Source organism: Mustela nivalis (assembly GCF_964662115.1).
Source record: "Mustela nivalis genome assembly, chromosome: 5".
Taxonomy (NCBI): Eukaryota; Metazoa; Chordata; class Mammalia; order Carnivora; family Mustelidae; genus Mustela; species Mustela nivalis.
Window position 1 is genome coordinate 81,925,000 of NC_139024.1, and position 16,004 is coordinate 81,941,003.

At 38.7% G+C, this 16,004-nt stretch overlaps 1 protein-coding gene across 2 annotated transcripts in view; it reads right to left on the bottom strand.

Annotated features, from left to right (window-relative positions):
• RFX6 (regulatory factor X6) overlaps positions 1 to 11,678 on the bottom strand; it is a 61,371-nt gene extending 49,693 nt beyond the window's left edge. For both annotated transcript variants that reach the window (XM_082730409.1, XM_082730408.1), the window contains exons 1-4: positions 11,431 to 11,678; positions 10,964 to 11,120; positions 8,095 to 8,218; positions 6,024 to 6,085 (exon numbers count right to left, since the gene is read on the bottom strand). In XM_082730409.1, coding sequence (XP_082586535.1) covers positions 6,024 to 6,085; positions 8,095 to 8,218; positions 10,964 to 11,120; positions 11,431 to 11,653 — 566 coding nt within the window. In that variant the 5' untranslated portion in view covers positions 11,654 to 11,678. The remainder of the gene's footprint in view (positions 1 to 6,023; positions 6,086 to 8,094; positions 8,219 to 10,963; positions 11,121 to 11,430) is intronic.
• Between the last annotated feature and the right edge of the window lie 4,326 nt (positions 11,679 to 16,004).

Consider the following 16,004-nt stretch of genomic DNA (forward strand, 5'->3'; position numbering starts at 1 on the left):
TACTTTTCATTAGTTACTCTTTAGTGCCTATCTGATTTTGTTTCAGTTACTTTTTCAAAACCCAGATTTCAAAAATACTGCACAGAAAAAAAAAAAATCAAATGTATATTTTGGCATTGTTAGTAAATCAAAGAGAAAACAACAAAAAACTCAAAAAACTCAAAAGCAAAGTGAGTTTTTATCTTGGTATTGAGAATGTGTGGAGTCTGCCACTGAGGCTTCTTGGCAGGGAGGGGATGGTGACTGTGAAGGAAGGGACAGAGAGCAGAGCTTTGTCTCTGTAAACTCACTGACCTTGTCCCCAAGGTTCACTCAGGTGTTAACTTTTAAAGACCTTCTCTGCCCAAGCCTCTCCCCCCACAACCAAAGGCAGCAATGGCTTCTTATGTAGAACATGAGACAGGCCCCTGGAAACAATTATTCAATTTTTAATTGTTTCTAATTTTGACATTGCGTGATATCTGGTGATCTGTGGTATCTACCTAGTGATTCTGTCCATTTGGATTTTTTGTTTGTTTTTATTTTATTTCTTTTTTTTTTTTTTAGTTTTTATTTATTTATGATAGAGGGCAATATCAAGAGAGGGAACACCAGCAAAGGAGAGCTGGAGAGGGAGAGCAGGGAGCCAGATATGTGGCTCCATCCCAAGATGCTGGGATCATGACCTGAGCCCAAGGCAGACACCTAATGACTGAGCCACCCAGGTTCCCCAGGGTGTTTAGTTTGTTTTTAATGTATGTTTTATATATTTTATCTCTTCTTTTGGTTCAGTAAATTTTTGCTTCATTTTATTTAGTTAAACTTTTTCATCTTTCACTTTCATGAGGGGAAGTAGCAGCATGTGCAGAAAGGTGGGGAGTGAGGACCAATCATTTTAATACTCAGTTATGTCAGAACTTAGAGAAACAGAACCTGAAAACAGATACAAAATTCACTCCTGTTTTTTAGATCCTACTAATCAATCTCTTCCTCACAAAGAACAGTGTTTCCCCAACTACCAGATTTTATACAGGGAATAAAATTTGAAGAGGTTTGATGAACCCTAAAGGTATCCAAGGACAGTTTTAGAAACAATGATGCTATCTTTTGCCCAGAATATAGAAGAATCTTTTGAGTTAATCATGATCTAAAATAAATTCTGTTTGAAGGACTCAAATGAAATGACTGGACATACTCTAGTTATTCTATGACATTTGGGCAAAAATTGAGAGCTTATGTTTTTAAATAACAATCATTAGGCAGCTGTATATTATTATATTTTAATATATGATCCACAGAAGTAAAAATAAATCAATACTAAATGTATTTATTTTTTAAAACAATTCAATAAATATCTAGTGATATCATAAACACTACTGCAATAAAATAAGTTTTGAAAATAATGGTAAAATTTGGAGAAATTATAAATTCCTCTTTCTCCAAAATATTCTTACTTCTTCATTCAGTTTCACCAACTCATATTACTATAGACATAAAATATTTTTTATTTTTTTTATATTTTTATATTTCTATGGACACAAAAATATTAAACTTTTGAGATATTAACTAGTCATTAGAAATGATGACTATAAAGATAATATACCAACATAGAGAAATGTTCAGGACAAAAATTAAAAGCAAAAAGTAAATGTGTGGGGGCGCCTGGGTGGCTCACTGGGTTAAAGCCTCTGCCTTCGGCTCAGGTCTGGGATCGAGCCCCGCATCGGGCTCTCTGCTCAGCAGAGAGCCTGCTTCCCTTTCTCTCTCCCTGCCTGCCTCTCTGCCTACTTGTGATCTCTCTCTCTGTGTCAAATAAATAAATAAAATCTTCAAAAAAAAAAAAAAAGTAAATTTGTGGTTGTGCCACACATTTGTTTTTATATAAAACATAAATATCTCTAAATAAATATAAAATAATTTAAAGTGCCTTATGATTAAGGCTTCAGAAAATATTAGCTGTTTAGGAGAGCTTGGGTGGCTCAGTCGGTTGAGCGAATGCCTTCTGCTCAGGTCAGGGTCCAGGTTCCCAGGGTTCTGGGGTCAGCCCTGTATAGGGCTTCCTGCTCACAGGGGAACTGGCTTCAGCCTCTTCCCCTGCCCTATATTCGTACGCTTTTTCTCTCTTTCCTTCAAATAAATAAATAAAATCTTTAAAAAAGAATCTAAAAGATTCTGAAAGAATCAGAAGAATCTGATACATTAGTAAGTTTTTAAAACAGATTAGGCAAAAAATAAAATTTAAAAAAATCAAAAATTCAATTAAATAATTATTTTCTTGATATGGCTGATATGAGGGGGGAAGTAGGATTTACTAGTTTACAAAGCACAAACTTTAGAGTCAGATAAACTTTGACTTAAATGCCAACATTGTTATTTTACAGCATGTGTGTGGCTTCAGACAAGTCAATCACCTTTGAACTAGTCTTCTCATTTGTAAAATACGGTAATTCCATCTTGTATTGTCACTGTAAGGATTTGAGAGTGTGTGGTTGTGAGTGTGCTTGTGTGTATGTGTGTGCAGTGCTCGATAAATAGTAACTTTTAATTGCATTGCTGATTTTGGGATAGTTTCATATTATCAAGGACAGTCAGGTTGAAAGCATATTCATTTCTCCACCCATTCCTATACTTTACTCATTTAATTCTCACAACAAACCTGTGATACGGACACTGTATACCATCTTTACTGATGAAAAACTGAACAATTCATCTGGTGTCACACAGGGACTATACATGGGAGTAATAGAATAAAAGTTCAGAATTGCCCAACTCTAAACTTCATGCTCCTAACTCTAGGCAACTCTTAGAAATAAATAAAGATGGGAAAACTATCTGGCTAAGAATAATTACATCAAAACATTGTCAATTGCAAGATACACAAACTCTCCATCTCACTGTATCATTCAACATCCTCAGTTTCCCTATGGAAAATGCCTTTTCCCCAGGATATCAAAATACCATGAATATAATAAGCAAGCTACAAAAAGCAAATGGCATATCAGGAAGGTAGGAAAAAATTCAAATTATTAATGCTTCCCTCTTGGGCACATCTGCTCTTAGATGTCAGATAAATTGCCTGAAGTTACCACATATTGTTACGTAAACCTAAACGCTGGAGCCTCAGAGTGTCACAGTGGACACGGTTAATGATTCATCCCTAATCCTGAAGGCTCCTTCTAGGATTAATTGGCTTTCTCTGCAGCCTGCCTGCCTGTCCTCCTGCAGACCCATAAAGAGGATTTCTCTGCATTGCTTTGGCTCTTTTCCTACTACTTACCTACGTCAAACACTATCTGATCTTTCCTCCACCTACACAAGTCAGTAGGAGTCAAATTCATTAGAAATCAGCCAGTTAAACTGATTGAACTTTGAAAGACAAGTCCTGACTTGGTTAGAAGGGAAGAACTTACTTAGTGGTTTTCAATCTGGCATTTTATCACTTCTTCTCAGACCACAGGTTGTTAACATTAATAGGAATCAGTTAAATAAATATTCATCGATCATCTGTTATGTAGCCGACCACACAAAGGTTATGAAAGTGAATGAAACAAAGTCTCTATCCACAAAATAGTATCTTTTGAGGGGGAAGAGATAAGTTAATTTCACATTAAGATAGGTAGAATGAACTGCTCTGAGGGCACAGAGAGGGAGCGTACAGTTGAGGGAAATTGGAAGGGGAGATGAACCATGAGAGACTATGGACTCTGAAAAACAATCTGAGGCTTTTGAAGGGGCGGGGGTGTGGGAGGTTGGGGGAGCCAGGTGGTAGGTATTATGGAGGTTACATATGGCATGGAGCACTGGGTACAGTGCATAAAAAATGAATTATGTTAATTCATTTAATTTCTGTTAATTCATTTAATTTCTGAAAAGAAATTTAAAAAATAAATTAATTTTAAAAAAAGAAATCATATGATCTCCCTGATATAAGGAAGTGGTGATGCAACATGGGGGCTTAAGTGGGTAGAAGAAGAACCAATGAAACAAGATGGAATTGGGAGGGAGACAAACCATAAGTGACTCTTAATCTCACAAAACAAACTGAGGGTTGCTGGGGAGAGGGAGGTTGGGAGAAGGGGGTGGGATTATGGACATTGGGGAGGGTATGTGCTTTGGTGAGTGCTGTGACGTGTGTAAACCTGGTGATTCACAGACCTGTACCCCTGGGGATAAAAATATATGTTTATAAAAAATAAAAAATTTTAAAAAAATAATAATAAATAAATAAATAAATAAATAAATTTATACCTGGGGGGGAGAAATCAAGAGATAAGTAAAAATTCAAAAGAAGAGGGAGTTCATGAGGCATTCTTTTCAATGGGTAAGCTTTCAACATACCTGCAAGGGAAAGGGAATTTTCCATGGAGGAAGACAGCGTAAACAAACGAATGACATCTGAGGAAGAGGCAGAGGGTACTGGCCCTAATTTGATGGGAACACAGGTTCCATGCTGAGAAGTGAGAAGCAGGTGGTAAGGTAGGCAAATGGCTTGTGACTAAACCATAATGGACCTTGAATGTCAAGGTGAGAAAAATCTGCCATGAGCTGCTAAAAGTTTCAGAAGGTTGATTTCAAGAGTTGTATTGAGTGGACTGGAAAAACAGAGTGAAGGCCAGATTATGAAAGTGAGAATGGAGAGAGACCCGTTGAAGAGAATTCATAAAGTGAGATTTATTCTTTCTGGCAAGTGACTAAGGCTGAGCTACCCCACAGGGCGGCTCCTCGACACACGTGAGTACTGACCCCCTGAAACGGGACTAATCTGAATGGAGATGTGCGCTCGGTATAAAATACAGCCTGGAGCTCAAACGCTTAGCAGAGAAAAAAAAGAGCATAAAATATCTCAAATGTTTTCCATTTTGATTACTTGGGGAAATGACAGCATTTCAGATATACTGGATTACATGAAACATTAAAATCAAATAAGATCTTTTCCTTTGTACTTTTTCCAATGTGGCTACTAGGAACGTTTGAAATAAATACGTGGCTGTGTTGTATTCCATCCGGCAATGCTGAACTAGATGTTAGGACAGGAGAAGATGCTGCGTGAGCTAGCAAATGAATAGCAAAAGATGGAAGAGGAGTTATCAGTGTTGTGACAGGGAAACCCTGGGAGACACTTCATACACTGATTTATCTCGAGAAGGCTCTGTCAGCAGGTTCACACGCTAGATGGGTGCCAAGGAAGATGACTAATGGTAAAAATGAGCCATGGAGTTTCTCTTCCAGTAAAGACAGGCAGTAGGACAAAGGCATGGGATCACTGGTAAGGGAAGTGAGCAGAGTTGCTCTTTCAAGGAACAGCAACAAGAAGCAAAATAACAGAGCAAGTGTGAAGAGTCTAGCAGGTTTGAGATGATTTTATTTTTATTAACTGGAAGAGACGCGAATATGCTTGTAGGCAGAAGGAGAGGCAACACTGAAAACACAGAGGGCAGAGGCAATCATGGACGAATGAGAACCTAAAACTGGGGGTCCTACCGAGATGGCCACAAGAGAAAAGAAAAGCTGAAGCTATCAAGAGAGAGATCTTACTTTATGTTTCTATCTACATGAAGAGATGACCAAAGAAGTCATTTGTGCAGATCATTTGTCTTGAAGGGAAGAGAAGAGGATGTTAAGAAGTCATTACTTGGAAAAGAAACCTAGAGAAAGAACCCAAATCATGCTTCAACCCCTGGCTTTGGCCTTGCCTTTGGGAGTGCTGTGGGTTCCATCTGGCCACTTCCTTAGCTATGGGCACTCTCCTTTCAGGACACCGACGCCTTCAGTCGTGGCCTTAAGATTATGACCATGGTTCATTTACATTATTTCATCAGAAACAAGGATGTATTACAATTTCCAGTATAAATTTTGCTTTTTAAACGTCATTCTAAAATCCACTTTTTTCTCTTCTTAGTTCTTACAATTGGCGAAAATCTGCTTCATCAAGAAGAGAATACCTGCTTCCACTCACTGATAAAGACAATCCTTAATTTTCCATGTGTCAGTCCTCACATACAGGTATCACATATCACTGATACATGCTCATCAGCGGGTCTTACTTTGAATGGCCTCTGGTTCCAAGTCGCCGAGTTGTCAAGAGGGGAAATTTCTGGCGAATTGTCTGAAAGGAAAGTCAATCACTTTAGTTTTTAGGAAGTATGTGGTTCTATTGCAAGCAATTTGTAACCAATTAATTAGAGAAAGTAAATGTTAAACTTTGAGTATATTTAGTCTGGAAGAAGTAACATCGTACATATACCATATTGATAAGCAATAATATATTATCGGAGGCAGGAAGATACTTTTCTGATGAGATTATTTCACTGCTCTTGTCTCAATTTCCAGGGTGAATCATGCCAGTATCTGATTTTGCTTAACGTGACTACCAAAGCAACTGTTACTTTATTTATGTACTTAAAAGAAAAATTTGAGTATCTTTATAATAATTTTATCCAGAGGCTTGCCACAATTATATCTCCATCTCCAACCCTGCCAGAACACAGGAAATGTTCTTTACCTTACCAGATCTCCACAGCAGTGTTTTAAATGTTTTCTTCTCTATGTTCCTTTCTCTAAAATTTGCTAAAAATTGGCATTAGCAATTAAAAAATGAAATCTTTTCTATTGGAAACAGGAAATTGTGGGATATCCTAAGGGCTCCATGGCAAAGTTCTTATAAATGTTCACTTCTTGAGGACTGGTTCTGTGGTTCTAATCAGATTCTCAAGGGGCTCCATGACTCCCCAAACAGTTAAGACCGCCATAAGTTGGACTCATTAAACAGCTGTGCTAACGTGGACATTAGAAATTGCCTTACACAACTTCCTCATTTTAGGCAGTGAGTGAACTGAGTTTCGAAAAGGTGAAGTGCTTTCAGAAGGTCTGACAACAAATTAGTCACTGTCTAGGCCAGAACCGAAATCATGAGATTACCATGCAGCATATCACACTGACTCCCACAAGCAGATAGGTTTTCATATTAAATGTATAAATTATTTTATATTTTATTATTATTATTATTTATTTATTATTAATTATTTTATTTTTTATATTATTTTATTTTCAAAAACTGAGAAGCCAGACTATAGCATTCATTATTTCCTGGACAATGAGTCCCTCTACAGGTTAAAATTTGGATTTCAGTTTACATGAGATGCCATCTTTGAAGCTTAAGCTTCCTACGTTTTTTTCTGCGCTATCCTCGGTTTCTTAAGACAGCCGAGCATAAGAAGAATCTCAAAGAACAAGGTTTTCCTAAGAGACTGATATTGTTTCCCGGTTCTCGAAATAAGGCCAACATATATAAATAGAGTAATGCCAACTCTATAGATTCCCATCCTAACCATATAGGTTGGGCAGAAAGGAATGTGTTTAACTGAGCAATATTTAATCAATCCTCTCACAACGTCTTGGAGTTTGGGGGTGTATTCATACTCAGAGTGAAGTGGAGAATCAAGGGAACTCTTAACGAAAGAAAGTAAAAATTTATTAAAAACCCATATACTTGGGGGCACCTGGGTGGCTCAGTGGGTTAAAGCCTCTGCCTTTGGCTCAGGTCATGATCCCAGGGTCCTGGGATCGAGCCCCACATCAGGCTCTCTGCTCAGCGGGGAGCCTGCTTCCCCCTCTCTCTCTGCCTGCCTCTCTGCCTACTTGTGATCTCTCTCTCTGTGTGTCAAATAAATAACATCTTTAAAAAAAACCACAACAACCATATACTTGAACCAGCGAAACAAAAACCACAACCACCAATTGCATCCACAAGATACTTGTCACTTCTACTTAATTTCGCTTCTCAGTACAGGCCATTACCATACTTCTTAATACATTCCTCTTTGAAGGGAAATGTTACTCCTCAAAAGGAGATGCCTTTAATGTCACATGAAGTCTTCTGATAGCCAGGGTTCTAATATTCAAAGCATAAAGTAGTTCAAGGTAAAACCTATAGTAGGTAAAAGCAAGACAAATCACATAGTAGTTTCAAATACACCCGTAAGAAATTTCATTTATGCTCATGAGAGAAATTTCTGAATATTCTACATGAAAACTTGCTCAGATGAACGTGTTTGTACACTGTCTACCTAACATGACTTTAGTTGTTAAGTAGTGTAGCCAATACATGTCATTTACCTTTCCAAAGGTGGCTGCACAGGCTGGCTCCAATTTCTCTTTCCTGCAGAAATCTAAATAGTGTGCATAAAGGATACACCGTGGAAGGCAGACTCCCTCACATACGATGTAATTCTCTTCAAGCCTAAAAAAAAGAAAAGGCAAAAAATTGGGTCCAACCTTTCCATTATTTCTCCTTTCCTTTCCCCTTTTACATTAGTCTAATGACTGCTTTGAATACAAACTCTATATAAATGAGTTCATGAGTGGACCCAGGTAGATTTGTTTTATTCTGGATATTATTAAAAGTCAGATCACAAGAACTAATGTTAGAAGAGCAACAGCCCCAGTGAACACCTGTTAGTGCAGTTAAAATACCATGGTGAACATAATACCACTCCTCCCTGGTCTATATCCCAAAGAACAAGTCCTACTTCTATGGAAATCCTCCCTATTCATTATGGTTTGCCCTGTGAGGTAAAAACAGGAATGGTGAAATTGAAGATGACATTTTTTTTAAGAGGATGTTCTAAGCCCTAACGGGCTGCCCGGTTTTAGGCCAGCAAATACCTACAATCTCTGACTTTCATTCACAAAATAGTTCTGAACCCTAAATGGTTAGGGAAGCATGATGATACATTTATTTGCAAAATACTTCAGAATAAACTCACATCACTTAAGTCCGAAATGGTACTGATCTATTTCTCCTCCTCTGCCTTTTGCTGTGATCAGTACTGTAACAACCTAAACCGTAGCATACACTTAAAACAACATGTATGTCTCTAAAGACATTTCCAAACTGACATATATAAATTCAACTCTGTTATAAACATAATTATGCAAATTTTGAAAATTTAGACATAATTCCATTTAATTTGAATGTCTACAATTGCAATTAAAAGTGATAATATAATAAATATAATATAACAAATGTGATAATACATATTTGCTACAAATATCTGCATAGCATTCAAGAACTCAGAACTTGTAGATTGTATTCCCAGTTTGGCTAATAATTTAGTAGGTGATTTTGACCAAAATTTGTGTATACCCATTTTATGTATAGCAAAATTATAATTATTCCTATATAGGAACAATGCAATAAAGAGTACACTTTCAGATTAAAAGTGAGTTCAACTATCCAAGATCTCTGATTTAACAGATTCCCAAGACACAGAAGATAAAAGCTAAAAGAGAAGTTCATCAGATGTAAAGCATCAGATGTCCATTTTTCCATGGAGAAAGGAAAAAAGAACCAAACCCCAGTAAAATTTGCATGCATGAAACCAAACTCCTGGCTAATGGTTGGTTGAAAACTGGAGTTACTCAGCCAAATTTTTCACTTTATTTTTCAGTTGTAATTTTTAACCTCCCTAATAATCTACACAATCTTAAGGGGAAATTCTCCAAATATAATTAATTCATTTCATTTTTTAAAAAATATACATTAGATTGTTTTACAGGAAAGGGTATGAAAAATTCAAACAAAAATTACAGAATTTTATAGTTTCAAAAAATATGAAAATCACTAAGAAAACATTCAACTATTTAAAGATTGTATTTTAATGGCAGGTATGAAATGTCAACTTTTCTGCCATTTTGATATTTTTGTAGGCATTGTCATTATCTTCAAAATAATCCTAGCCATGAGTACAATGTTAATTTGGGGTATGATATTTCTTCCCTTAATTATAAACCAATTATATTTATAAAATTTTAAAAAAGAGTTTGTTTCCACTAAGTTGATTTGAACTGAAAAACTGGAAGTGATCACTCAACAGCTTTCCAAAATGTATCTTTAATCAACACTTCTGCTCCAATTATCCTAATAAAAGAGTTGTATCCCAAATATTCCAGATAATTAACTCAAGCATTTACTGCTCCAGTGTATTTTTAACCAGTAAGTCTGACATCAACTTCAACAGTTAAGTCATAACCTTAGAAGAATATTCAGTTCATATTTCAAATATTTGAAAAGGTTTAAGTATATAGTACAAAAATTTAGTACATGTGAATTGTAACCCAAATAACTGAAAATAAAATTTAATAATTTTTGTGGTAGTTTCTTAGATACTATTTTTTCTACTGTATTTTTCTAAGGTTTAGATCATACTTTACATATAAACATTGTATACAACTTATCAGTAAATAGACCTTTTTAATTACTTGCTTGTGATTTGAAATTCAGGAGGAAATTTTTATCTTATTTCTTCATAGTATATGGGAAAGCTTAGAGTTTTTACTTTAGATCTCTCTTCCTTTTAGATAATATTACAAAATGCTCTCTGTACGTAGAAAACCAACTGGCATACTCTTGGTTCTGAAAGATTTTCCACAAAATCCAATTCGCAGGTGTTATAAAAATAGTTGAACATTTATTTAAGTTATTAGTAACATTTTAACTGATTTTTCTATGTCTTCTAATTCAAACATACTTCACCAAATGACCAATACACAATTGTTAATTTGCCCTCATATGGATAAAGAATATTAAGATCCTTCCTCCTCATAAGTCGTAAAGAATCATGTTTTATAAACACAAAACTACCACATAACAGATATCTAAAGGTCAAATTGATTGTATGTTATGCAAAAAGACATAAAAACATTCATTATCGCTGACATTTGACAAAATTATAGTTTGGGTCAATAATGAACAAAGTGATGGGGTTTTGTACTGCATATCATTTTTCATTAATACCAGAATACATCTCCACTCCAAATATTCAGTGGGGGAAAAAAGGATAAATTTCTTATTGGCATTTCCCTGAAAAGTCTGAGGGAAAATCAAATTGAAAAAAGCGGATTCTGAAGATTTTTTTTTTTTTTTTAAAGATACTGACTTTTAAGACTCAACAGGTGCTGAAAGGTACCCTTTTGGGAGTCTTACCACTGCAGGGTGAGCTGAGTCTGCTTCTTTTTATCCTTCATCATTTGCGTGATGGTTTTTTTCTGAGAGAGGTGTAGATCGGCTGCTTTGGTTTTGCTGTCGTGACTCTCTCCATCCTCTTCTTCAGAGGAAAAGTTACCATTGCTCAAATGCATTTCTGATTGCAAGTTGAAAGGATGATAAAGAAAATCAGAATTGAAAATCAATTAAGTAGTCTCTAAATGTACCCTGGCGTCAAACGGGGTGATCTAAGGGGCGGGGTGGGGGGGTGGTGATGAGAAGAGAACTACGCAAAATCCCTTAGAGTTAATTTTTAGTTGACATTTTCCTGGGGAAAACACAAAAATCTGTACTTGAATGTTGTACATGTCTGTTATGTTTGTGGTGTGTTTACTTTTATTACTGGATGCCCTTCTTAGACTTCACCCGCTTCCCAGCCACACGCCGCGCGGGGCCGGAGCACTCACCTGATTTAACTCCCGCCGGCAGCTCCGGGTCTTCCCCTGTCTCCGCGCTGCCCAGGGCGCCCCCGGGCTGCGCTTCAGCCGCCAGGTACACCCTTTCCCCGGGGTAAATGAGCGAGCCCTTGCCCAGGAGCTGCACGCAGCACTCCTCCGGGGCCTCAGGGGAAACTTGGGGCGTAGACTGCGCCTGCAGGAAGGCGTCTTCCAGCACCGGGACCTTGGCCATCCTCCTGGCCGCGGAAGACCTGGGCACCCGCCGCTCGGCCGGCGCCCGGCGGAGCCCAGAGCCCAGGGCGGGGCGGGGCTGGGCGGGGCTGGGGACCTGCGGCCTCAGGGGCGGGGGCGGAGGCCGCAGGCTCCCCGGCCCCCCGGCGTCGCGGAGAAGGAAGCCAGTGCCCAGGTACAGCTCAGACCTGGGACCCGGGTGGGCCGAGGTGCCTTTCTCCACCTGTCTGAGGTCCCGGGAGATGCTAAACTCGGAGCTCACTTCCCCAGCTGCGCCAGTCTCACCGGGAGGCTCCGTCCCCACCTCTCGCCCCTTCTTTCATCCCTTTCTCACAACGTGTGCTGGGCCGGAGGACACTTTTCACACTCAAAGCTCCCAGAAAGATCCGAGAAATCCCCACTCTTTTGTCCGAGGGAAGCGTGGCTGCAGCTGTCCCCATCCCTAGGCTCTTCAGACACAAACGACGCCCTGGCTGAGCAGCCTTGATTCTGCGATCCAGGTAGAGGAGGACCTGAGAGCAGGGCTCTCAGTCTTTGCAGCCCTGAGCCTGGTTTGCTTTTTCTCGGATTAATCTTAGGGATTGGTGAAGGCTCTTCTCAGAGACGTGGAGACAGACGCCACCGCGTCCCTCTCGTGTCCAGACTACTGTGCTCCTGGGTGTACAAGGGCTCAGAATCCCAGACCTCACCTCTTTCGAGGATTCATTCGATCCCTGCAGTATTTTGGGACTTAAAGCATCCCTGACAAGTCCTTATCTATTATACCTAAGGATAGTGCAATGGACATTTGTTGAGATGAAGGATGAAACCGCCCTACTTCATTTCCAAGCCAAAATGACAAGAGAGTCAAAAAAAAAAAAAAAAAAAAAAAAGACTTGTGCTCTTTTTAAGAAGGAGAAATCTGTAGAGAGTTCAGGTGTGTGTTGCCTGACTGCCACAGAATCTTTCATTCCTTCCATCTTCTGCTCTTTTGACGTGTGTCTTTTGCCTACTGTATGCCTAGTTCTCCCCAGAAAGGCAAGGAATGTGCTTTGGCTCACATTGCCTCACCACAGCCAAAAACCTGCCATCTTCTTGTAGAGCATTAGAGAGAGAAATCACCCCTGAACTTGAATTTAATATTAAACTACATCAAAATTTTACTTAGGAAAAACCAAAATGGGACTCATGATGGTAGATGGGTGAAGGGTGAATTACAGAGAGGAGTAATATAATCTAAAAACATTACCCGGCATAGGCAACTGAGATTACCTATATTTGAACATTTTTAGCATCACCTAAGAAAGGCATCCTTTTGCTGTCAAGTTTTCAAAACTGGTGTCATCACGATACCTGATTTCAAGCTTTACTACAAAGATGTGATCACCAAGACAGCATGGTACTGGCATAAAAACAGACACATAGACCAGTGGAACAGATATGGACCCTCAACTCTATGGTCAAATAATCTTTGACAAAGCAGGAAAAGTATACAATGGAAAAAAGACAGTCTCTTCAATAAATGGTGCTGGGAAAATTGGATGGCTATATGTAGAAGAATGAAACTCAACCATTCTCTTACACCGTACACAAAGATAAACTCAAAATGGATAAAAAGACCTCAACGTGAGAGAGGAATCCATCAGAATTCTAGAGGAGGACATAGGCAGTAACCTCTTCGATATCAGCCACAGCAACTTCTTTCAAGATATGTCTCCAAAGGCAAAGGAAACAAAAGCGAAAATGAACTTTTGGGACTTCATCAAGATCAAAAGCTTCTGCACAGCAAAGGAAACAGTCAAGAAAACAAAGAGGCAACCCACGGAATGGGAGAAGATATTTGCAAATGACAGAACAAACAAAGGTTGATATCCAGGATCTATAAAGAACTTCTCAAACTCAACACACACAAAACAGATAATCATGTCAAAAAATGGGCAGAAGACATGAACAGACACTTCTCCAATGAAAACATACAAATGGCTATCACATGAAACCTGAAAAAAATATTCATCATCACTAGCCACCAGGGATATCCAAATTAAAACCACATTGAGAAACTACCTTATACCAGTTAGAATGGCCAAAATTAGCAAGTCAGGAAACAACGTGTATTGGAGAGGATGTGGAGAAAGGGGAACCCTCTTACACTGTTGGTGGGAATGCATGTTGGTGCAGCCTCTTTGGAGAACAGTGTGGAGATTCCTTAAGAAGTTAAAAATAGAGCTTCCCTATGACCCTGCAATTGCACTACTGGGTATTTACCCCAAAGATACAGATATAGTGAAAAGAAGGGCTATCTGTACCCCAGTGTTTATAGCAGCAATGGCCACAGTCGCCAAACTGTGGAAAGAACAAAGCTGCCCTTCAACAGATGAATGGGTAAGGAAAATGTGGTCCATATACACTATGGAGTATTATGCCTCCATCAGAAAGGATGAATACCCAACTTTTGTAGCAACATGGATGGGACTGAAAGAGATTATGCTGAGTGAAATAAGTCAAGCAGAGAGAGTCAATTATATGGTTTCACTTATTTGCGGAGCATAACAAATAACATGGAGGACATGGGGAGATGGAGAGGAGAAGGGAGTTGAGGGAAATTGAAAGCGGAGATGAACCATGAGAGACTATGGATTCTGAAAAACAACCTGAGGGTTTTGAAGGGGCGCAGGGGGGGGGGGAGGTGGGGAGAGCCAGGTGGTGGGTATTATGGAGGGCACTATTGCTTGGACACTGGGTGTGGTTCATAAACAATGAATTCTGTTACGCTGAAAAGAAAAAAAAAAAGTTTTCTCCCTACCTGGTACCTCCAGCAGCTGGGTTCAGGCTGGGGCTACCCACCCATCCATGCACCCAGAGGTCAAAGATCAGAAGCTATTACCTGCCCCGCCCCCCAGGAAAAATTTATCTATCAGTCTCCTCTACTCAGTCGCCCAAAGCCCCAGAACTTTCTCAGTCCATGGAGCTTAGCTCTACAAGTTTAGAATGTTTCCCTTATAGAGACACCCTCAGACTCATTGTGTAAAAGTTCTAGGGATTATCTATGTGTATATAAAGACTCTGCTGCTTATATCACATAATCAGAAAAAAAATTCAGGGAAATTATTGGGAATTCTTTTTGAATTTTTAAAAATACTGACCTCTTGTTATCCAGGCTAATTGTGTGTGTTTGGGTGTGGGTGTGTGTAAGTCATACAGACCCTAAATGAATATCTGGCAATTATCCAGTTGAATTGGACAATGGAAATACAAACCAAACTCATTTAATGCCCTTAGGAACTTTTTGCCTAATTTTAAGTAAACCATCTGCCAAACAGTATAACATTTAAGTTCTGTGCTCCTAGTCAGAAATGTAAATTAAATAGACCTATAACAAGTGAAGAAATTGAATCAGTAATCAAAAATGTCCACAGAGGGGCACCTGGGGAAGGCAGTCTGTTAAGCATCTGCCTTCTGCTCAGGTTGTGATCCCAAGGTCCTAGGATCTAGCCCCTTAAGTCTGAGCCCCATGAGCCCCATGTTGGGTTCCCTGCTCAGTGGAGAGTCTGCTTCTCCCTCTGGACACCCACCCTCACACTTGTGCCCTCTCTTTCTTAAACAAATAACCAAAATCTTTAAAAACAAACAAACAAACAAAAAAACTCTTCCACATAGGAAAAAAAAATTTCCACATAGAAAACCCTAGGACAAAAGCCTTCACTGGTGAGTTACACTAAATCCTAAAAAAAGAATTAATGCCAATTCTTCTCAAACTTATAAGAACAAGTGAAAATAGTGCTCAAGGCAGGGTGGGGAGGAGTGTCATTACCGTAATTTTAAATTTTTAATTAGTTTAATTAACTTGAGTTCATGAGACCAATGTTTTAAAGATGTAATGATAAAAGTCACAAGATCTTAGGCAGGAAAATAGGTAAATATGGAGAATGATCTCTTAAATAGTGATTCTTTTTTTTTTTTTAAGATTTTATTTATTTATTTGACAGAGAGACAGCGAGAGAGGGAACACAAGCAGGGGGAGTTGGAGAGGGAGAAACAGGCTTCCGCTGAGCAGGGAGCCCAACACGGAGCTCATCCCAGGAAATCACGGGATCATGACCTGAGCTGAAGGCAGATGCTTACTGAATGAACCACCCAGGCACCTCTTAAGTAGTGATACTTAACCTTAGCTTTTTAAATTCCCTTTAAGAAATTTATGTAAACCATCAACTCTCTCCCCAGAGGAGGGGAGAAGGCTCATGAATAAACTCACATATTATATACGCAGAATTCTGTTTGCAATTTGACAGATCCTGAGTGTTTAAAAAAAGAAAACTAAAAAATTTTATTCAGTTTTTTTAAAAGGGCATAATGATATCTGAAACCGGAGATTC